Source organism: Trachinotus anak, unplaced genomic scaffold, assembly GCF_046630095.1.
Source record: "Trachinotus anak isolate AG129_WGS33_773 ecotype Australia unplaced genomic scaffold, CSIRO_AGI_Tana_v1 ptg000033l, whole genome shotgun sequence".
Lineage (NCBI taxonomy): Eukaryota > Metazoa > Chordata > Actinopteri > Carangiformes > Carangidae > Trachinotus > Trachinotus anak.
Window position 1 is genome coordinate 1,373,131 of NW_027273884.1, and position 25,227 is coordinate 1,398,357.

The 25,227-nt window shown below is 39.1% G+C and overlaps 1 protein-coding gene across 1 annotated transcript; it reads right to left on the bottom strand.

The window, feature by feature from the left end:
• Positions 1-2,214: 2,214 nt before the first annotated feature.
• On the bottom strand, positions 2,215-24,334 carry LOC139614062 (serine palmitoyltransferase 2-like). The gene is made up of 12 exons (XM_071471158.1): positions 23,956-24,334; positions 21,156-21,350; positions 19,702-19,856; positions 17,480-17,628; positions 15,132-15,256; positions 14,248-14,341; positions 12,634-12,739; positions 11,846-12,065; positions 10,697-10,823; positions 7,400-7,535; positions 6,530-6,659; positions 2,215-2,849 (listed from the first exon to the last, which is right to left on the bottom strand). The coding sequence occupies exons 1-12, from the start codon at positions 24,106-24,108 to the stop codon at positions 2,730-2,732; spliced, it is 1,710 nt and encodes a 569-aa protein (XP_071327259.1). The 5' UTR covers positions 24,109-24,334; the 3' UTR covers positions 2,215-2,729.
• Between the last annotated feature and the right edge of the window lie 893 nt (positions 24,335-25,227).

A 25,227-nucleotide genomic window follows, 5' to 3' on the forward strand; every position in this document is an offset into this window, starting at 1 on the left:
TTATTTTTTTAAAGTTTAAGCACTGTCGGCACATAGATACAATCTACTGTAAACTATTTTTGCACTTTTTAAATTATATTCCAAGTTTGTAGTAGAGGGATACATCAGCTATATTTCGGATCTCAATGTAAAATGCAAAAATACTAATAATTGTTACAATGTCAATGAAGATGCAACAAAATTATCAAATTTCCGCATTTAAAAGGTGACAAAAGACACAATGAAAAGTTTGGATGAGTGGCTGACGGTAGATTTGTGTGTTACATTAGAAAGGGTCTTTTATGTTTTCCATTTAGAGTGTGCTTTATGATTTTGATGGATTCTGCTAATACCATGCACACATTGTGTAAAAGGAAAATCAACCTGCGATTGTAGGAGCTGCCAGTGAGTTTTCGTTTTTGAAATGCTGCATTAACAGTGCAGTCTAAGATTTTTTCCTCTGTGTACGAACTTTATTCTGTTATACTACGATAACATGGCTATTACACGCTTAAGAGTGCTTTGGATCCGTTTCCATTTTGCCACTGTTGTACTGTCTCCGAGCTGAGGTAAAACATTATGCTAAGTAAATTAGCTTACTATAGCAAGCACCTCATTGGCACAAAATTAAAGCAATATTTTGATATTTTGGGAAATATGCTAATTTGCTTTCATGTTAAGAGTTAGTTGAAAAAATTCATACCACACTAGTGTTTGTATACTAAATATGAGGCAAGAGCAAGCCCTTAGCTTAGCTTAGCTGCAAGACTAGAAGCAAGTGGAAACAGCGAGCTTGGCTCTGTCAAAGCTGTATACCAGCACCTCTAAATGTTACCAATTTACACGTTACATGTTCAATATAACTATAAATGGAGGAACCTGTCTGTCTATATTTCAGTTTTCTCAACAACTGCTCATTCAATCAACTTCGAATTTTGTGGGCTCATTGTTGAGGACCCAAAGAAGTGCAGTGTCGACTTAAGTTTTTTTGGATGAGCGGTTCATGAGAAAGCTTCAAACATCGCTTTTCTATTCTCCTTACCTGACGTGACAAAAAAGGCAGAACTACACTGTGAGCTGCAGCACCCTGACACGTTACAGTGTAATTATGGCAGGGTTTTTGGAAAGGTGGAACTCAACTGCAATGGCCCTTTCTATGCCATCACCCAGACACTATTGGAGCAGAGCGGCCAACTCCAGCAGTAAATGAGATCGGCTGACTACACACACTGCAGGGTATATTGCTCTGGACCCAAGAAAGTGCACTTTTGAGTGTTAAGTTGTTTGGATGACGCTCTCAAGAAAGCTACAAACTGGATTAACGCAGGACAAGCAATCAGCTCCTGTTGACAGGCACATTTTCAATGGACACTGCACTAGTAGATACAAAAAGTTATGGGTTGGACCTATCTCTCTCGGGCTAACAAAGCTTGTTGGCTCTAACTCTGTTTTTACCAAACAGACTTGAGAGTAGTATCAATTTTCTTTCCAAGTACTTTTGGGAAAAAAGAATATACATGCATTCCCAAAAAAGTTTCCAGACTTTCCCAAAAACTATTCCTTTGAAACAGCGCATTGATCGGGATAATCACCTGCGTCATGCGAGTGTAGTCATCTAATATTTGGCCACCTTTTTGTAGTTCTACATAAACAATATTGATAGAAGTCCCATGCCTAACTCCCATGCTAACTTCATATTTTTAGCATGAGTTGAAGGATGGAATGACAACAGTGTATTGTTGTCAAAACGGTGTCTAGTTCAGAGAAGTTTAGTCAAGTCATGTTTAAGGAACAATGTAGTTGTAGGCATTGTTAGCGTCTTTGATGAGTCTTACTTCCTCAAATAAGATTAGGTAAAGTTCTCAAGGTTTAACATAAAACAGAACCATTGACACAACTAAAAAGGCACCTAGTAGAGTGCACACTGCCACCAGAAACAAGTCTCAAAAGAACAGTCAGGTAATTGGGGAGAAAACATAAATTTGCGTAATGGAAGGAATTCAAGATCTGATTCATTCAATTATCTAAATCTTAGACCAAGGATGGCGTTTCTATTTCAGCCAAATCCATTTCATTCTGTGTAAAATGCTCTAACAAATAGACTCCAACTTTGTTGATGGTGCTAAAATAATGGGGACTTGTGTGGTCCTGTGCAAACAATGCAACATCCAGTGCTATCTGTTTTCAGTCTATGGCACCAATGACTGACCTGTTACGAATGAAAGATGTATGGGATTTTTTTTTTTTTTTAATCTTTTAATTTTGAATGACTAAAAGTAATCCAAATTTATAAAGTTCACCTCTGAACCAAAATATGAAAAATATCCCAGAGGCTCAGTTTCAGAGACATTTGGAAAGCTGACACCTGTCTACTTCACATACATAACAAGACTTAACATTATGAATGATATAAGCAGTACAAACATTCACACATACATCCGAACATAACACAAAATGCTAAAAAAAAAAAAAAAAAAAAAGAGAAATAAAAAGTACACGTGAAAAAGCAGAGGTGCTGTTTTTCAGTGCGTTCACCACAGGTTCTGCATGTTTAGGTAAGGCAAGGTAGAATTAAATGACAGTTTTAAGTGTTTGCCTTTCATTGGGGGGCTTTACGTTATGGCAAGCTAGTGACAAGGGGCACCTGTGCATATCTTGGTCCTTGTGGAAGACTTGTTATCTGTCTTGATCCGTTCTGTATTTTCTGAGGGTTGTTCAGGTTCACGCCACTTGAGGAGAGGAGTGGTTCATCAGTCGTCAATGTCCTCATACACATTATCGTCAAAAGGCCGCGCCAAAGACGGCTGTATTCTGTGTCGCGAGTACTTGAGCTGAAGAAGGTCTCCTACCTCGCTGATGACACTCAGAGCCTGTGGAGACATTTATACAATAAAAAAACTGTCAACATGAAGGGCAATATGTGGCTCGAGCCAATTTAAAGCTGCACCAAGATTGTATGGAAAAAAACAAACCTGTCTCTTAAGATTAATTCACAAACTTGTCCTAAAACAGACGAGACCACAAACTTTAAAGCTGCAGTTGGACGCGATATTTCATTCCTGTTGCTTGGGTGTGAGGTGAAGACGCCAGTAGGACATCTTGATGGGGTAAAGTTGGCGATGAGTTCATAGAGATACGCCATCGATACAAATCTGAAACTCTGAGTGCATTATTTCTGACTGATGAAACTTTCTAGATCTCAAGCTGCTGTATGGTTTACAATAACAAGGTGAAATGTGACGTTACATGATACTAAAGCGAACACGAGACAGAGTTCCCCAGCTGGATTTGAAGAGCTTGTATGGTAGGCTCCTTATGGTGTTTTCAGCTATTTAAGTAAGAAAAGGAAAGACAGCTAACTGTGTAAGTTTGGTGAGTGTGTGGTGCAGCTAATACTTGGACTGAATATCATTAAAATATTTTTAATCCAATTTGATGTTTTGGGAACCTGAAAATTTGGCTTTGCTGTTTAATTTCTCCTTACAAGATATCGACAGCATTTTTAATGTAAAGCTGCATTAATTGATTTTTTGGGCACAGATATATGATCAACTCTAAAATCTGACATGTTGAATATGTTAGGTCACTGATATACTTGCTTTTTAAACCAACACCTATGCATAGACAACGTCATTGTCCACATACTCGCTTGCTTTGTGTGTATCTGGAAGATTTAAAAATGTATCCACCAGGGAACAGATTAGGGCCTAATCATCCCTGTTGTTCCTCATGAACTCCACTTATACACAATGTAAACACAAACCACGACACTTGAGGATGTAACAAAATCTTTGATGTTGAGATCATGGCAGAGAAAATGGCAGTTGTGACAACTCCATTCAAAACCTTCTGCCAATGCAATGAAGATCCCTGTCTGCTTTTTCACTGAAACAACTGCTGGCCAGAAAGGACACTGATGAGAGTGAACCAAAATAGTTGCAGGCTATAAAATACAAACAATAAACTGAAAGATGTTATATTGCTCCACAGAGTTGCAGGGAACTGCAGCGTCAGGTGCTCGTTCTCTGTATGTTACTTTCAATGAGAGACTCCTTTCACCCATTACTGCTGGTGTAAAAATATTGATTAGTGTAGCTCGAAGTTGAGGTATCCTTATATCAGTTTGCACTCGCTGTCATTCATCTCCATTCTTGTCTTACAATTGACTTTGTATGCATCAATGCTCCTGTCCTCACTTATTTGTTGTCAGTGTTGGTTATTTGACATTTATTTAAAGCTGGATATTAATCTGGTAAATTACATGAAAGGTCTTAAAGAGGACAATAACAAAAGAGTCGATGTTTATTTGTATATGTGTAGGGTTGGGTGTAAATGAAAAGACAAAACTGCCAAAGCTCACCAGTAGGTAAAAGAAACACAAACCAACATGACACATCAAAGTGTGAGGGAGTGATACAGAGAGAAAGGCTAACAGAGAAGGGTTTTAACATCATGACAGATAAAAGAACTACAATACTCCCACTGCCTGTCTCCAGCTTATTTTATTTTTTATTTTTTTGAAGTGCCAGAAGAAGAACAGGAGCCGATAACAGTCCTGAACAGACAACACTTCCTGGAGATACAATCTGAGCCATCTTAGCCTCAAGGACAATCCAAATGTTTGTTTTTGGGTTGGTTTTTTTTGGGCGAAATGGAAGTTGTCATTATACTGGCATGTATGATTTGAGTGGATAATTTCCAGTGGGAAACATGTTGTCATTTTTTTTACAGTGAGTACGGAGGACTGATAGAGAGCATCGTCACATGGTGCAATGACCATCACCTGAAGCTCAACATCAGCAAAATGAGTGTGTGGTGAACCACCAGTGGAACAGGACGCCCCCTATCCTGGTGGTCATTCAGGTAGAGGAGGTGGACTCTTACAAGTCAAATCAATAAACTAGAATTACAGCCTTGTGGTTGTATGTATGTTGTATTTTTGCAGAACATTATCATTGTCATAGTGAAGTTGACCTTTGACCGTTTGGATATAAAACGTCATCACTTCATCATTTCTTCACGTTCGATGATTCTTTAAATTGTGTTATAATCAGCATTTGAATTCTTGAGTTATGGCCAAGAAAAGTGATTTGTGAGTTCACATTGACCTTTGACCCCCAACTTCTAATCAGGTCATCCTTGAGTCCCCTAAAACAAATTCCCTCGAGGTGTTCTTGAGATTTCACGTTCACAAGAATGAGACGGAAACCTGAATACGTAATGCCCAAATCCACGGCTATCGTTGGTGTGGAGGCGTGATAAAAACTCAAGACAGTGACTGGAAGAGGAAGAGCGGTCTGCTCTGCAGTGAGCTCATTTCAGTATAGCAGAGAAACCTTTGTTGAGCAGAGTGGGCACTTTTTTGACGTGATGCCAAGAGCGATCAAAGCTCTGTGCTCCTCTAAACCATCACAATGAGTAAAGAGGGTGGCTGGAGTGGAGGTCTGAACTCTAAACACTGGAAACAGACTGTGAACATACACTGCATTAACCTGCAGAGTGACCCAGCTGATCCTTTACTGTCGTTTTTTTTGAATGGAGTCACTTCAACTGAACTTCTCCTGAAACTCAGATCATCCCAGAGTGAGACAGTTATAATGATATGAGACACAGCAAGAGGCGGCCGAGATTCAGTGCATCTGAAGAGACTCAAAGAATTCTCCACAAGCAGATCTAACCTGTGTCCTCCCAAATAGAGAACAGTTTTCCAGCCATTACACTGCCCCTCTTCCCTTTAATCACACACAGTCACAGTGATCTCTTGCTTGGTTTCTTGAAGGTCATTACAATACCTTGGAACAGGAGGGCTCTAACTTTTAGGAGTACAACTTTAAATAAAAATCAGTCAGTACCACTGCCAGCCAATTGTGGAATATTGGCATTTTGTCCCCCACTCTCCCTCCTGGCAAATCAAGCTAACAAGCTACACACTGGAAAACTTCGACAAAAAACTTGATGCGTACACAAGTCTAGTAATTAGCTATGACCCCCTGGAACAAGACTGAGCAGACGCACCAGTAAAGCTTAGAGCAATTAAGGCTTAGGGCTGACAATTCTGACTAATTAAAGAAAGTCTTGAAAGTCCACGGAGTGTTTTTCACTGAATAATAATGGCTTCATCCAGACCTTTCTCCTGTGTGGGCAGAGCATAGTGAGATCTAGCTATGCATGAGTGGTCACCATCAATACCCTTGAAGTCTAAAAATACTTTTTTTTTTTATAAAAAAAAAGAAAAAAAAAAAAGAAAAAAGAGAAACAATGCAGGTTTGGCTCACATACAGCGAGGTAAGCGTGCAGGAGCAGGAGCTGCATGTCATTAGTTGGCAGAGTGAGATTTCACCAGTGAGAGTTAACGGTCTCGTTTGAGGCGTCCAAACATAAAAGAAGATTTTTTAAATGCTTGTTTAGTCAGTAAACTATTTGTACTGTATGTTTTAATAATGGTATCTAATTAATATCTCAGGGTTTGTCCATAGAGAGCAGAATTAAAAAAGATACTTTTAAGTGAGAAATGTTTCTTATCTGTCTAAAAGTGAAAGGTATTATTTACCCTGTCGAGCATGTCTTTTGTGTGGGCGGCTGAGATGCAGAAGCGTGCCCGGGACTCGATGATGGGCGTAGCAGGGAAGCCCACCACCACCACCCCAATGTTCCTCTTCAGCATCTCCCTCCCAAACGCTCTGGAGAGACAAACACAAGGGACACACAAAAAAAATTACACAACGATGACAACAATGTTTGATTGCCTTCTTAAAATAATGAAACTTATACTGTTGCAACATGTCACTCTGACAGCGACTTACCATGTTCATGGATACTTTTCAAGAACACTTTAGTTTTTTTAAATGTACTAGTAGGAAGGATTTGGAGGGCCTGTGTTAACATTATCTTCAATTTGTGTTTCAGTTGTATTTTTTTTATTGTGTTTGTAACATTGTTGTATGTGTTATATGTGACTAACATGACGCTGCTTCACAATAATAACATTTGAAACACAAAAACGCTTCATATTGACCTTCAAATCAAATTTAATGGTTTAGTGTCACCATCCTGTGACTGAATGAACATGGGTAATTGATTAAATGTATTGATTATAGTTTGATATTAACTGTAATCTTAGTTCAAGGTTCACTTACTGGCTTCAATGGAGCTTTTAAAATGTTATGACAACTCAATCAGCTGAGGAAGATCGTGAAATGCAGTTGAAAGCTTCACAAAAGGCTGGTAAGGGCCTTGAGTTAAGACTCTCTTTTGATCAAACAACTATTTCCAGAGTCAAAGCTGAACATTAACACTAATTATAGAATTGTTCAATAATAGACAAGTTAAACAACAAAAGCCTGATAATGATATTATCAGAGTCATAAAACATCAATGTTTGACGTCTCCTAGCAGCAGCCAGTCAGAGCTGGAGGCTCACCCTATCTTGGCAGGCATGTAGAGCATCATGGGTACGACGGGAGAGTCGTTGTTGCCGTAGATGATGAAGCCCATTTCTCGAAGCCTCTTGCGGAAATAGACTGTGTTCTCAGCCAGCTGTCGCACACGTTCACAGCCTAGAGATGACGAAAGGAGACTCTCAAACACGAGAGTTGACAAACACCAGTTCACCACACTTCTATCCAGTGTTCAAAAAGGATAGTTAGACCTTTTAACCTCCTAGTTTATTTACTGTGTGCTGACCACTCATGTTACTAGGTCACTTATGGTAAATGTGAATATGTTATGCACAAAGGATCATAAGGAACCCAGTCAGATGTTACAGTTAAACTGTAAATAATGTTTTAACAATGCTAATGCAAACAAATCAAAAAAAAAAGTGTAAGAAACATGTAAGAAGTGACAGAGCTTAACAAAGACTCCTCTCCTTTTCAAACATGCTTTTTCTTAAGCAGATCTGATATTTCTGGTTGAAAAGAAAAAGGAAATCAGCTTTGAAAAGATGAAAACAGATGGCTGACAAGCAGCTGAAAACAATCACATCCGTGAGATGAGTGTGTGAAAACATGCGTGTGTTACAGCATCCAGGCACCATGGGGAGATAAAGTTCTTAGTTTCTCTGTAATATTTTTCTACTCCCACAGGAGTTTTCTTCAGTGGGTTCTTTGAAAAGCTGGGGTTGCTTGAAACACAAGGCAACAAAGTTTGTTTAGTGCGCTCACAGTTTTAGTTTCCCCAACCACTCACAAAAACTATTATATGTAGATTTTTGCAAAGAGTCTATCTCAGCATCAAAAATTCAAAAATGTTTTTGTGTTAAAAAGGTAGAACAAAGGCAAAAATAGCTGTCCATCCACAGGGAAAAAAATGGATACGATAACTTGCAGAGTAAGTAGGAAATACTTTGCAGCTTGAGGACAGTATTATATGGAAGGGCTTGTATGTTACACATTTTCTGTGATCTAATTTTACCAGCCCTCTACTTACAGACTGGAATACAGCAGGTGAACACAGTTAAGTACAATTAACTACCTAAACTGAGCTCAGTGCTTCCTCCCAGGCTGCGTGCTGCCTTTAATGGCCTCCAACTAATTTGTTAGGTTTAGGTTTAGATCATAGATGTTTAAAGTTTGGCTCAGGACTGTGGTTAAGTTTGGGGTTCGCCAGTCCCAGTGAAGGAGGTGGAATTGTGCACAACCTAGGAGGATCAACCTTGGGCAAAAAGAAATGTTCACTATATAAAATTTAGCACACTTTTATCATTAATAAGAAAATCAGAAGTCACTGAATGAATAGAACCGAACAGAATTCATTCAGACAAAGCTAAAGAATCAAGAATGAGTTTAAGGATTGCCACAGCTTCCACTCTCCTCTAAGCAGAACAGCTGGAATAAGAGGAGACAACTGCAGTTGCACTGACACCTGGTGGCTACTGATGAGCATTACAGCGACTAAGATTATATTAATGCAGCGCAACATCCTGATGTGCTAATTGTGCAGTGAATATATTAGTTTCCTTAGAGAAATGTAATGTGTTAATGTAAAGACACATATCTGAACATTTTCTTTGCATGACTCACCACCTTTTCTAGTGTGACATGTTGCTTTGTGCAGATTATTCTGTAAATGTGAGTCTGATGTTTGTCACTCCTGGTCTATTTTCACTTCAGAGCTTTCAATATATCTGACATGTTATTCAGTCAGAGCCTTTGTTGCTGTCACTTCCTTTGCCATCCACAGAGTAAAGCCTTGACCTTGTCATATGCTACTCCACTAGAACTTTTAATGGGCTTTACATGCCAGACAGGGGCAAAGTTTGTGCTTTTATTTCCTCCTGTCTCTCTCCTCCTCCCCCGTTTTCTCTCCAGGTGCTAACTAGTCTGATTGGTGTCTGTTGCTGTCCGGTCATGCTTGTTCATTGCTTCCCTGGCTCTAATTTGGCCTATCATCATTCAGGGCCCTAAATAAAAGGAAGACTCCTGGAAAGTTCACTCTCTCTCATTCACTCTGTTCTTAGCTGAACTGTTAGAGAAAACTAATGAGGAATATAAGATTTGTGGTGGGAGGCAGGACAGTAGGTAAGTTCATCGTCAACTTTTTGTGTAGAGTAGAAGTTTATTCGTTTTTTTTTGGTGATTTCCTTTTATTTGGCACCACAACCTTGTCCCATCCTCCCCCACATTTTGATAGTCTTTGTGAGATTGGTATTGAGATAACTGGAAAATAAAATCACTTTTTTCACTTATTTTCACTTCTACCCTAACTCCCTCAAACTCTCTGGTTGTCATGTTTTTGTCTCTGTTTTCACCTACTTTCAACCAGGAGATGTAACCCTGTTATAACTTTAAATGGTATTGTTTGACCTTGTAGGAGATTTTGAACATTTAAAAGAACTGATGACATTTTAAAAAAAGCTTTCTTTGAACTTCAAGCTTTCTGAAGACATCAGGGGGCTTGTCTTTATGGTTGTGATGTAAAGAAAATAAAAAGGGGCTAATTTTGTTCAAAAAAAATCTTGTTTTCTTTACTTTGTTTTTTTTTTGTTGTTGTATCTGTAATGTTGGGATCAGTCAGAGTTGGTTCATGCTCTACATTCACAAACATCTCCATGCTTTTATTGCATCATAAAGTCAAACATGGCAGTTCTCAACCACAGACTCCTGTTATGACTCTGACTCCTTGGGGATCTCTCTTAAGGATCAGTGTAGAAATAAACACTGGTGTGATATGAAAGGTAGAGGACAGGAGAGCCCAGTTAATTATGTTTCAAAGACAAAACCCTTTTTACATATTATGTGTGTAAAGAATGAAGAGGTTTTATTTGTCCGTCACAATATCAGACATTTACTACACAATTATCATGGCAAAAAGATTGAATGATAACAATATTATCATGATATCTATAGAAAATTTGAAAATAATAGTAATGACAATAATAAAGTTATCTGTCAAATTATCTTTTACTTTGTTTATTGTGTGTTTTGTCTCTTTTTGGGCAAATGAATTTAACAAGTGTAGGGAGTTGGAAAGAGAGACTGTAACCATAACTGTACAAACGTGTACAAAAATAACAAGTGCACTTAATGGACAGCGAAAAGGCTGAACGATAAACAAAAGCTTCACAGTGCCTGACATCTGCCATAATGATATTATCATGTGTGCATTATTAAGACCATATCAATATTTCATTTTCTAAATATCACAGTCATTTTCAATACACCCTTAGATTTATTATATCTACAAAAAGTTCAATATTGTCTTACCAATGTGGACTCACCTATTGTTGTGCCATCCTCTCCCATAATGCACTTCATAGAAGTGATGATTTGCTCCACCACAGGAGGAGACATGGAGGTGGCGTAGACTGCACTGTGAGAATGGGAGCGCAGGTACTCAATAAGCTCCTAAACCCAGCAGATACACAGGATGTGTAAGTACATATGCATGAACAGCACTGCTCTTACTCCTCTATCGTCTCTGTAAGCATGGAGGCTTTGGTACTCTTTATAACTGAGACTTGGCACAGATTAGTTTTACTGCTTGCTTTAGTCATGCATATGAACAACTGCGTGTAATCCTTACATTTTCAACAAACAATATACTGTTTTGCACATTTTAAGAATGGAAAAGACTCAGACATTCCATGCAAACTTTATGCAGTAAAGCTGAGGAACGTGTAGCTCTGTTGAGAACAGATTTTTTTCCCTGCCACTCACAAAATAAGATTTTAAGATAACATCCTTCTTTACTGCATTGTTACAGTGTTTGAAAGACATGCTGGTTATTAACACCTTATTGTAAGCTACATGCAACTTGAATACAAAAAAAAAAAAACAAACAAAAAACAAAACAAAAAAAACTGAGAATGCAGTGAAGGTGGTAAGAGTGGATGATGAAGTAAGTCTGGCCATTAAACATTTTCACTTGTTTTAAACACAGTTACACATCTGCACAGATTAAATTTTTAGTATCTTTTGTTTATGAACGTCAGCAGTTCTAACATGTCACAATCTTTCAGTGTTTCCTGGAGAAAAAAAATGTCTTGAAATCAGGATTTAGCTTTGTTTTGATAAGATGGTGTCATCACAATGACGTGTCAAGGAACAGGCTAGTATGTCAGGAATGCAGCATAGATGAACTGCAAGGTTGTAAATCCACATTGCTGGGATGACAGGTGTCCTTTTTGTCAGAGTTCAAACTTTGCCACTTGACAGTGTAACCTCTGATCTTGAGAGATTGCATGTACCTAAACTAGTACATATAGCATGAGTGTTACAGGGTAAATTAACCCTGGGTTACTGAAATGTATATATTGAACCTGCATTTAGAGTATACATAGTATTTCATCTTTCCTATCTTTCTTTATAATGTTGCCTTCAAAAACACATGAAATGTGTAAAATAAACCCACAATCCTCCATCCTCACCTGTTTCCCTGCGATGTATCCCCCCGCAGCACCAAAGCTCTTGGTAAATGTGCCCATCATGACATCCACATCACAGGGATCTAGGCCAAAGTAATCAACCACACCTCTCCCTCTGGGCCCCAGTGCCCCTATGCTGTGGGCTTCGTCTAGGTAAAGGTAAGCCCGGTAGCGCTTCTTCAGGGCAATCACTTCTGGCAGGCGAACTATACTCCCCTCCATGCTGAAGAGAGGAAAAGCCAAGCAGAAAGTGTTAAAGTCAGTGTCGAGAAAATGCCATTCATCTGAATGACAACTGGATAGAAAGCATTATCCTTGAAATATTATGTTAACTTTTAAAATGTACGACTGAAGTAATCATGTCACTGGCAATATCAGAGTGGAAAAAAATTACTATGATCTGCTTTTTCTCAGTGTAGAACTTGATTTACCAATGCACGCAATCTGAAACTTGTGCAATTTAATCTGGCAGTACTCATGTTGAAACTAGGAAGGAAATCACAGGGACTTTGAAAAGGACAACCCTTACTTGCTCTATGCTTTTGGATAATGCTCCAAACACTGGTCTACCCAGACTTACTTCCACTACTGATAACACATATTTTACAATTTCAATGAGCACCAAACAGCTCGGAAGGTCAATAAACAAAGAAAAGAGAGATACTGTACAGCGAAATCCAAATGCCCTTCAGTGTCTGTCTGCAAAGATTTTATTTGGATTGTCATTTTGAAGTTCGATTTTTACATGGGAAATATTTTAGTCTGGGTTACGAAGAAAAAGGATAAACTACCTGTAAATGCCCTCCACCACTATGAGGATCTTCTTCCATGGTCTGTGAGTCCTGGGCTGCCCATGAATTATAGCTTCTCTCAGCAGTTTCTCAAGGCTCTGCATATCTGAGAGGAAAATCAAGAGACGAGTACATTCAAAAGTTGTGGTATTCACAGGGGCAGTAAACCACAAGCAGTTCTTAGCACATTAGCTGTAGTTCAACTCTTCAGCAATCCCATATTTTAGTAAAACATGACAACCAGTGAATCATCTTTTTACACCACTCCAAAAAAAAAAAAAAAAATTACCTGTGGAATAAATTGCAGATTTGATTGGTTTGTGGCTGTAGCAAGTTGCTGAACTGACTAAGCAGTAGAAATAAACAAGCGACTAGTCGACATGCCAACCTGAGGAGTTTTAGTTCATTAGCTGGATGCTAATGGGAACATTAGAAGTGAAAACGTTGCTAAACATTAGTTGATAATTACACAGAAATAAGTAATGAATATTAACACAGCATTATCATTATTGTAATACAGAAGTTGACCCAGCTAGATTATCCACCAGATTATTTGTTAAAGAATAACACAAATGTTAGCGTGTGGCTACAGCTGCGGAGGCAAGCTGCTACTCGTTACCCTAGCTAGCTATATTAAACAACTAGGCGCGAATCATTTTTAAAACTACTTACACACACAAATAATTACACAATATAAATCATGTGTCTCATGTTATATAGGACGAAAAATTAACCTTATTTTATGAGCCACGTTAAGGACATGCTCAATACATTTATTTTAGTATAGCTACGCCATCACTATTAGCAGCTAGCTAGCCTGCTCTGCATTTGGCATAAAACAACAGGTTTTTTTTTTTTTTGTGTGTGTGTGTGTGTGTGGGTGTGAAAATGAGGTCGAGTGTGTTGTGAGTGTTCACAGAAAGATGACACTGTGTGCTGAATGCAAATATGACTTGTCAACAGCTGAAAATCTGACTCATATTATGAAAAGGACAGGCGTTACTAATAGCATGATGGCTATTCTTCTATTATAATTAAGTGTCTCAGTAAGCCGTGACAGTGTGACCGTGAGCTAGTATGAACAGCACCAGTTTGCTGGTGTTGATTTAGCCATCATTAATTTTTATCATTTGTGTTTTACCAACTTTGACATGGCAAAATGTCTCCCTTCAAAAACTGACGTGTTAGCTAATTTCCATTCCAAAACAAAACTCAATCTGGCTTGGTCAGATTTTTCAAAATACTGAAATTATGATCTGAGACTAAAGCAGAGGTATAAACCGCAGAGCTAGCTCCCCAACAGTGTGTGTATATATTGTTATGTACCATCATTTCCACAAAGTGATGACACCAAATTACCAAACAGTGGTGCCATACACCATATGGAAGGATAAGTAAGATAAAAACATCTTCGCTACAAATACATTAATGATTTGGGACAAAAACAGTAATAAGAGAGAGAAGCAATGAATGAATATAAAGGCAAACCACTTGAACTGAGGGACTGACAGACAGAAACAGACCTGAGGATGCAGGTGGACAGAGAAAATGCATGGATCTATAAATGCATTTAGGAGACAGATGACAGTAGGACCCATTTGTAATCACACTCACTGTTGTGTTTGAAGACTCTGATGGTAGACCCAGAGAGTCTGGCTCCCAGCACCAGAGAGGCATGGTTCAGTTCATCACTCAGAATCAGACAGCCCTGCAGGACACCAGTCCAACATTAATTAGCATAAATTATTCATACATATGATTTTTTTTTTCCCCATCTGAGGTAGCAGATAGCATTGCACACACTGACCTACTTAAAAATCAGTTTGGTACATATTTTGTATTTTCTACTGATTGCATTGTTTGCTGTTTAAGGGAAGCCACTGAGCGACTATGCTGATTTTGGAAATGTACACAAAAGGTTTGCATAATATCACAAGAAAACTAAAAAAATTAAAGCAGCAGTCTCACACTCTCTACTGATTCCACTCAACTGTGTAGTGAAGGATATGCCTGCCAAACACCAGCAGCAATGTGAGAAAGCAGACTGGTCTGAACCCTTTGTTATTTTTCACCCTGATATGCAGTCAAGCTACTATTCACTTGTGTGAACAGGAAGTTTCCTCCTGATATGGTGCCAGAGGGTGGTTTTGTGTATTTGGTGCTACTGGTGCCTTCTGATAGTGTGATGTTATGGAATGTTTTTGACAGAGACTGTATTCATCCTTGAACAAACAAAAGTGCTAGGCAGTAAACTTCATCACTTCATCTTTGGCAATTACACATGAGCTGACGCTCCAATAAAAACGTACATTCACTTAATATAAAGAGAGGAAGTGAGAGCGAGACCGAGGACAGACAGAGAAAAGGGAAAAATGTGCTGTGTCAACATACAGAAAATCTGTCATAATTATAAGTAGGAGGTCTAAGAGTAGAAATAAGAAATGTGCTGCAAGAATAAACCAGCTCTACAGAGCACAGGTATCACCTGTGGACCTTACCTTGCCAGCCAGCGCTGGTATGTTCATGGAGTTGGTTGCAAACCCCATCCCAAACGCCATGGCTGACTCTACACCAAGGAACTTAGCCACCTGTTTCTCCATCTCCTCGTGTCTGTCCAGGTTGCCTGAGATACAGACATATGGAGGGTCACCACAAACACATGTCAATCACAACCTCAAAGATCTACAGTAGTGTCAGAAAGTATTCAGACCCCTTCACCTTTTGCGCACTTTATTGTATCGTAAATGGGTAAAATTGCCATTTTCTGCCCTCAATCATTGAATCATTGAATAAACCATAACGATGAGGTGAAAGCATGTTTTTAGAATTCTTTGCAAATGTATCAAAAATCTAAAGCAGAAGACTCGTTTACAAAAGTATTCAGACCCTCAATTCAGTTCTTTGTAGAATCTCCTTTGGAAGCAATTACAGCTTCGAGTCTTCTTGGGTAAATCTCTACAAGCTCTGCACACGTGGATTTGGGCAGTTTATCCCATTCTTCCTGGCAGATCCTCTCAAGCTCTGTCAGACTGGATGGGAAGCATCTGTGAACCGTCCTCTTCAGATGTCCCATGGGGTTCAAGTCTGGGCTTTGGCTGGGTCACTCAAGGACGGTTACAGACTCGTCATGAAGCCATTCCAGCATTTTCTTGGCTGTGTGCTTCGGGTCATTGTTGTGCTGAAAGGTGAACCGTCATCCCAGTCTTAAAGTAGCAATTTTATCCATTTAAAATTAAAGCTACAACACAATCAAGTGTGCAAAAAGTGCAGGGGTCTGAATACTTTCTGAAGCCACTGTATACCTACATATAGGTATAGGCCTGCTACTACTGAATAGTGAGTGTTTTATTAAAAGCATAATAATAACAGCATGAGATTTTTCAGTAAAGTCTGTCAGTTCCAATATTCACCTCATCAGCACCTTAAAAGCTCTGTAATTAACATGCAGCTGTGTCCATAATTTTTTTGTATGGCTTGAACAATGTGTAAAAATGAACTGTGGTTGTAAAGGTGACAATGTGCTAGACTATGTCTTGGCCAGGCACAGAGATCCTACTGGAGTCTTGTCTTCAGTGTAAAGTTGCCAGGCCTTTGGTTTTGTGCAGATTGGCTAATGACAATCTTATTTAACAGAGAGTAAGAAAACAAATAGGCATATTATCCAAAATAAGTTGAACTATTCCTTTATGTTACTACCTCTGTGGCTAAATAATGCCAGAAAACTGCAATCTTTCAAAGCACATACATCATAAAACTTCCATCAGCTCATGGAGTCCATCTATCTCTCAGTGCTATATTACATTACACCTCCTGTACATGCACAGTATATGTGGGTATCGACTCACAATATTTCCAGCTGACGGCTCTCATGGAGCACACACTACTGCTCTCTTTATCAAAATGTGGGCAGGCCTTTTCTCTCTGTGTAGGAGGATAGGCGTCAGTGGTTCTACTCCATCAGTAAATATCTGCTAACCAGATGGTCTTCTTCACTCCCTCCAGGCTCATCTGGATCTTATCAGACTTGCTCTGCAGTCTGGCTTCAACTCCAGATTATTAAACCAAATACAAACCCTCGAAGAGAGCTCTACCCTCCAGATATTATTTTACCAGATTTTTAAGCTTGATACTGTGGTACATAAGGGTAGTTTTGGACTTATTTATTGAATAGGACCTTTCAAGACAATTACTCTAGTTTTCAGTACCTACTCAATTACAGTTACAATTACTTTGTGTTTTGATTAATCTTTTTATGTAAATATTTTTATTTTAGTCGTTCGAGTTTGTTTTAATCAAGTTTTTGATTCTTTTTTCTTGTCTTATTTTAATTTGTAAATCAGCCCATTTATCAAGCAAAAAAAACTCAATTTTTTGGATCCAGCTTCTCAAATGTAAGGATTTGCTGTTTTTGTGTGTTTTATGTTGATCTAAATGGAAATCTTCAAAAAAACAAGACATAAATATGTCACTTTTCTGAGAAGCTGTAATGTGTATTTTTTGTTTAACAATGTTTTTAATTTTATAAACTAAACATTTATCAAAAAACACTAACAGATTAATCAATAATGAAAGAAGAGAATAATGATGAATCGCAACCCTACACCTTTAACATAATCCATAGTTTCTTTGAAGCGACCCAAGATTTGTGCAAAAAAAAAAAACCAAAACATTTGCCTTGCCATATTTGCATTGCAATCAGATAGAATCCATGACTTAAGTTTCCACTGCATCACTAAACAAACTGCTCTGCGATACTGTGTTTACTGTGGTGAATCAATCCCTCCACATTGCTGCTGTTAACTTCCAGTGACAGCAATAACTGGGTGTGTCTGCTGTGTGTTTGTACCAATCTCCTGTCTGGTGCTTGCAACTCCGACGCCGTACTTCATGGTGACCTCAGCTGCGGACTCAGCACACGGACCTGTATTCTCAGCGAAGCCGAGATAATTATAGGAGCCCAAATTAATCACATCCTGTACTACCCGGCCTGTGTACCTGGGAGAGAGAGAGAATCAGGCAGAGGAAACAATCAATGAGAGGAGGCCAATGTTTTTGCAGGCTTATTAGTACAATTAATAATAATGATCAGCAGAGCTAATTAAAAACTAGATTGAAGTGGGGTGAAAGGCTGGACAGCATGAAAGTCTTCTTTGTTTTTCCATTCTTTCCAATCTCATGTAGGATCGGCCATGTTGTTTGATGCAGCTGTCCCCTTATTTTCTCACCGGCACTCCATGCTCTCTGATTTTTGCTTTTCCTATCCTTTTGTTGCAGTGTGCGACAGCGTCTAACTTCACACAAACACACACAGAAAACTGTCCCAAGCAACTAGCTTTGCGTCTTTCCTCAAACACCTCTCAGCACTGTCACAAGATACAGTCTGCATCACAATTATAAACAACATATAAAAGCAGAAGGAAATGATTTATTTCAAACTACCAACAAATGTGGTCTTATCTAATCTACACTGGGGAGATAAGGTTCTCTGTGGTTATTGCTGTTGGGACTGGGCTCATACTAGACTTGAGTGTAAGTAAACTAAGGTGTGACGCAGCTCGTAGTACAACTGAGCTGTGCCCTTTGTTTCTGCATGGAGAAAAAAATATCAAATAAGTGGATTCTGTGTGTAGTTGATGTAGATGGCTTGGAAACAACAAATCATACTATGTATAATATAATGCAATCTAGTACACCAGACCTGTGACAAATGCTACTTTTTCATATACAGTATGATGTATATTCTGTTACAAATGTGTCCAAATTGTGCTGATTTAATTCTGTGGTTATTTTTTAGGTCAGATTCTGTCTTCTATTTAACTACATGTAATTGTACAGGTTTACCAAGTCTTGTCTTTCCCCCTTGCACAACAGGAAAAGGGTTAGAGTTTATGCTGGGGTGTTCATAAGCATTTTTCATTACTTCCTTATTTGTTATAGACTAAGTGATTAGAGTTACCTAAAAACTAAATGACAGCTTCATTGACAATGGATAATAACACTTGAGTGAGTGACTGAAAAAAAAAATCTGCAACAATTTTGATTGAAGATCTTCTGTTGCAGAACAAATGTTGATGCAATAAGATAAAAAAAATAGCTGGACAAAACATTGGCTCTCAGAAACTCATGAACCTTTTAAAAACATATTTTTTGACATTTTAAAGACCCCACAAAACAATATAAAAAAATCACAAAAAACGAAATAATTGCCAGTTTAATCATTAGTTGCAGTTTTTTTCTTATTCACATTAATAAACAATAACCTGTCGATGCTGGATTTCTGAGGCAAATACTGATCAATATTTGGAATCCAAAAACAATAAATGGGCCAATAGCATTTATTGTTTTTTGTTTGAACAGGTAACATCAAGAATCTTAATATAGATCCCTTGGATGCAAGTTTTAGATAAATACTGAGTGTAACATTTTACACCGGATAAATCCACTTGTCACCGTTTTCTGGTGGACAAAGTATGTAAAGGCAACACTGTTTCTAAATGGCCTCAAAGCTAGTTTGGCATTTCTGTACAACAGTTTCCTGTTACCCACTGGCTGACATATACACAGATATGACATATCCACAATAAGCTACTTTCGTTTGATATATGGCTCAATAATCAATTTGGTTCTGTTCTAACTTATCCCTGTTTTTCCCATATAAGAAACCAGATCCCCTCTGTGACTGATAATGACTGCACGCGCCACAATATTACATATTCAAAGCTCAGAAGCCATTTTCACTTACCGCCAGTGTCCTCTTTCATACAACCTAACGACATGAAATTGTGTTTTATACTGCTGTAACTTATGGTCTTCGCTGGCCTATGAGGTGTGTGTGTAACCCTAGTCTCGTAACATTACCCAGTCCTTTGACTAAACTGAAATGTGTCACTTTTCTTGCAGGAGATAAGAGTGTTAGCCCAGTTAGAACTAGACCTTGCCTAGGACGTTAACCACACAGTCGACTCTCTCTTGCTGTTCGTGGCCTCCAACTCTGCACTGAATACCCGGAGGTTAACTTGTGGATTACAGTGTTTACAGTCTTTAATGAAAAAGGTATGTCTTTCTCACTCGAAAGTCCAGTTGTAGTCGCGGGATGTTCGTTCCATCAGGTCCATTTTGGCCCCCGGGACACTGCATATCGGCCTGTTCCAGTTGTCTCTGATCCGCATGTACAGGTTTCTGGTGTAAAAGTTCTCAAAATCCTGGTAGAGAGGAACAAAGTCCTAGACACGGGTGAATAAAGAGAATATAATTAGAGGGAGTAGAGAGAGGACCTGAGCAGCAGAGAAAGTAGGAATTTCACTGTAAATCATGGAAATTTTTTCTATAAGTTTAAAAAAAAACTACTAATGACTTCAAAGAACTACATGGCACTCATTCTTTTGGAAAGCTTAGCTGGAAGGAATTTAAACTCTAGAAATATAATCTTTCAAATCTAAACACATGACCGAGGGAGTTCATTTTCCTTAGTTCTTGGAGGAAATATCTGTGGAATATCCTCTGGGCGATTTAACGACTTCCCCATATCTACTCCACAAGCTTCCTTTCTTCAACATAACCAAGTACTTAAAACAATGGGCTCCTCTATCAAACATTACATAACACTTTGAAAACAATCTAAGTGTCGAAGGACACGTTCCTAATGTGCCGATAAATCCACCATTAGATGTGCGTTGACAAAAATGCGACCTTAAGTAGGCACGTTGCACACGATTGTGAAGAAAAGCAATGCCGCCTCAGGGAGAATATTTCAAATATTATAAAAGCCTCAGTGTGTTTGTATGCGGGGCACACAAATCCATCTCCACTGCTAAGTGTTTCAGCATATACACCAGCACTTTTCCTGCAATCAGTTTCCTGTTTGGGAGACAATCATGGGGAATAAATTACATTAAATGGATCTGGGGTTTTGCTAACCACGTGTATCCTTTTTTATTCCTTTTTTCCTTTTGCAAACACCAAAGCTTCAAGCATTGCAGGTTAGGATGTTGGAAATATGAGAGCCTGTACTATAGCTTCTAATGTTTGGAGGCTTTGTGGTGTGCAAACATCACTTTGCCTCAGTGTGGTTAGGAAAACAACAAATGGATCAGGGTTATTTTTTCCATTTGCTGCCACTGTTGTTTCTCCGTTGAGTCACCAGGCAACATGTGCAGTAATTAGAGCTCGGTCTACTAAATCAGTTTCACTCCACACCTGAAATGCATCCTGCCTCCTCTTCCTTGACAGCAATTTCACTCACAGCATTGGCACTGTGCAACCCATGACAATGATAATATTACAGTCATTATAAAAAGGCACAGTATACTGACTGCACAATGCATGTGTCTGCTTTCAGAAAGTGCCATCATCGTAGGGAAACCAGCCAGGGCATTACACCAAACCTGTTTAGATCAGTAAAATCTTTTCCAGACTTGCCTGATGACGTTTGGATACTCATTCCTGAAATTATCTTGTTGTTTCGGTTGTGCATTTTTCCTCTTCCTGTAACTTTCCATACTGTGACTGTGTCTTCCTCTTACCTTTTGCTCCTCCTTCTCTCTGGCGATGTAGCACCTCTCGATCTTCCAGTGACGGAGGAAGTCGCGGAGGTAGCCAAAGATTGTCAGGATGCCGTAGCCCATGTAGGTGAGCACTGCCACCAGCATGGGTGTCTCCTCAAAAGACTCAATGAAGGGCCGACTGTACAGGCTGCCACGACGGGAGGCTGCGTGCACCTAGGTGACGAAGAAACCAGAAAATCGACTGTACTGAAACATCAGACAAAACAAAATCACTCATAAATACCATTATGAATGCTGAAATATGTTACTGAAGAGAAGATAATTGAAGCTATTGCTTTGAGTGTTATTATTCTATCCATTTAAGTCAGGATTACAATTCATTTGTAATAGCTCCTGTAATAGTTTCCTAACCCCATTATAGTGTTTCAGAGATATTCAAATAAAGTAACACAGATCAGGGTCAGATCTGGGTTTTTACGATGTTCTGTTTATATATTGAAACATGAAAACTGCATATGAGATGTTAAAAATCCAAATGTTCAGGCTGGAATTATGCCAGTTTTAGAGTTTAAATAAATCTTCTAACAAGAAAGAATAACATTTTAAATATGAATTGTCACTTAACTGATATCGAAGAAATGGAGTCATGGCTTCTTTGGCATGTAAACACTGTATTCAGTTTGCTTTTGGGTTATGTAAATATTGCACGGACAGTTTCATTTAGACAAGGAGCAGAGCTACTGTTAAACATGGCAGGAAAAGGACACAAGGTTACATTGCATATCCATGTATACAGGTTTGTCATGTAAACACATTCACCACACTACTGCCTTAGCTGGAATAAATCTTAGTATTTGGAATATTCTTTATATAAATGTACGCCTGTGGGTCCCTCTCCTTTTGTTCTTATGGTAGAACACACTTTTGTCTTTTGTTATAGTTGGGTACGGTTTCTGTGACTCCCTCCAAGGTGACTTATGTGCAGCCAAATTGTAAGTGGGTGGGTGATAAGAACACTGTATTGAGTTCTGGTCAGTTGTACAATAGCTATACAGGAAAGAAAACACTGTGTGACAAGCCACAGAGGAAAGATTTGACTTCCAAATAAGGGAAGAACTGGCTGCGTTGATGGAAATCTGTAAACTCAGTGCTAAGTGATCTACAATGTAATAATAAACTTTACATGTGTACCGCTCGTAAAGAAAATTCTTGTCTATTTTCTCCATCTTTCTCCATCTTTATAAACTGGATGGACAGAAGCTCACTACTCACAGACATTATGCAATTTCCTTTCCCATCATGCTTGTCTCTGTGCTCATGGCCATTAGGCGCTACATGTGATCGGTCATGCCTTTCTCTCAAATACCTCGCAGAGTAGCGGCGCTGACATCTGCATGAACTGTAATCAGCTGAGGTTCAGTCACCAGGCGCTCACTCTCTTAGCTGACCAGTGCAGTTTAGCAGCAGAGCATTGCTTTGTTATATGGGCCATAATGTCTAGTGATGGGAATAAACTTAGTTATCTCAGTGAATTATTACTATCACACTATGACCGACAGTCACTGAAAATGTTTTGACTTTTCATCCATTGTAATGTAGAAGAAAACGGCTTCAAAAAAGGTTTAAACAGAGACCCAGCTACCAGGAGAGCTTTGAAAATACTATTCAGCTTTTTCCTCCAGTTTAGCAATGCAACAATCACACTCAAATCACTGTGTCACAACAAATCTATGAGTCTAAATGCCCATGTGTGTGACAGCAGCCAATGATGTAGTCAGAGGGGAGCTGTTAATTGGGACAGCAACAGAGGGTGCACCCAAGGGTGGAAATTTCATTAGCATCTTTGAAAAACACTCTTTCACATCATGCATGCAGTCTCGATGGACACCATTAACTGAACAGGTGCACTGGTTCAGTGTGTCCCTGCTCACTAACTCGTAGCAGTTTCAGTTTCTCAGCTGTAGAGAAAGTCACCAACTTAAGAAAGTGGAATTTTTACAAACTTTTACTGCCAAACATTTCAGTTTCGGCTCAATCTTGAATAGAGAGGAGCAGCCAATATGAAACACACCACATTCCCTCGAAGACAAACACACCATCAACTGATAAGTCTGGAACCTTTAAATCTATTGCTATGATCCAGGCAGAGAAATGGGAACTGTCCCAAGTTGTTTGACTCGTTCTCATGGTATGTGCATCATGGCATACTATATGATCATTTCCATGAATTGTTAGGGGTTATACTGCCCCTTGTTTGTGCCTCTAATTAAAGTCAGAAAACGATGCTAGAGCTAGTCCTCTTCTTAAGTTCGGCACAAATATTATGCACTGAACAGAGCTAGAATCGAGTGCAATATCAGCTTTAGGAGCTCTCACACCCGCCTTTTTTAACAACCTTCCTCATATGAAACCACGGAGGAGGCGGTGGAGCGCAGTGCGAATACATGCATAAAGTTGAGATTTTAATGCATTCAGGTGATGCCTGGGGCAATTATGATTATGCCGAATCAAAAACCGTGTCGGAATGACTCAGAGAAAGCTTTTCATCCATGTTTAGAGGAAGAATATAACATTAAGAATGATCGAAAACTCTTTAATATAAAATGTTTTTTATGGAGTTTGGTGTTTGGACAACTAACTGTCATGATATGATCCGCAGCAGGACTCGGTGAGCGCATTAAAACGTCTATCTTGTCAAATCCACAAAACGCAAGAGTTTATTAAAATGACAGCTACTGTGCGGCCGTTTACGGGTCCACACAGTAGATGCTTCCCCGGCTTCACCAGCCTCTCCTCCCCGTCCCATCCCGGGCCTCACCTCCTCCTCCTCGGGCTGGCAGTGGCGCTTGTGCTGCCGCTCATGGCAGCGGTGGAGGCTCTTCACCAAGCCGTTTCTCTCCGGTTTCAGTCCGTTCTTCGGGCGGTGACACACTTCCCCATCGGCTGGTTTGGTGGCGGGGCTCTCAGTCATTGCTGGCCAACGATTGTGGAGCCGCGACGGTAACTTGCATGTAGGAGCACGGAGCCTGCCTGCGGTGCAAAGCGGTGACAGTATCCGAGCTGGGGACGTTTACAGCCGCACTACAAACTCTCCCACACTGTCGCTCACACATGCAGCACACACACACATGCAGCACGCACACACACATGCACACTCACACACATTACCCACACACGGTGAAACCTGAAAATCCAGACATGAAATACCGGAAATCAACGCCCATAAGTCACATCGGAGCCTGCGGGAGGGGGCGGGGCAACGCGTCTCACATGTACTAAAGGGCGGGGCTTAATGTACGTGAACTTGATTCATTTTTAATAGTTTATAAGACATAGGATGTAATAAAATAAAATTAAAATTAAAACGACTAAATCAAATGAAATCTAATAATAGTGCATTTTTTAAGACATCATCAACAATGGTCAACTACACTGCAGATAAGTCTGAAGAATGAAGGCATCACAAAATTGAAGAAAATCAAAGGACATTACATAAAATAAATACAAGTCTTGAAATCCTCAATATTTGACATAAAATTCCAAAATTTCAGACTGATTTAAAATGTGTAGAGCCTTAAAAAGAAGCAATAATAACATCACATACATCACATACTGTAAAAATATGTCTCAATATCTGGGTAAAAAGTAGCCCACCAATTTCATACTAATGTATGTACTTAGCTGTGCTAGGGGATTTATTTACTAATTTACTTGTTAATGAAGTGATATTTAAGCGAAGATTTATTTCTTCTCGTGTTGTGCTGATATCTTTATGTGAGGTATTAAGGAGTTTTAGGGAGGTTTTAAGAAAGTTCATCAGTCGGACCACAGCAAATACATTACAGTGCAGTGTAGCTAAGTACAAGGTTTCAGTATCAGTCTCTCAGAATAAAGTCGTGAATCAGTTTCTTCACCTCTTTGCACTGCCAGACTAGACACATTTATAGCAAATAAACTTAACTCCATCTTTATAACAACCCTAAAAAGAAATCACTTTTCTTGTGATAATTTTAACTTCTCTCTCATCTCTTAAGGAAATCCCAGTTTAGTTGCTCCCTCTAGTGGTTTGAGGTTGTAGTGGAACTAACAC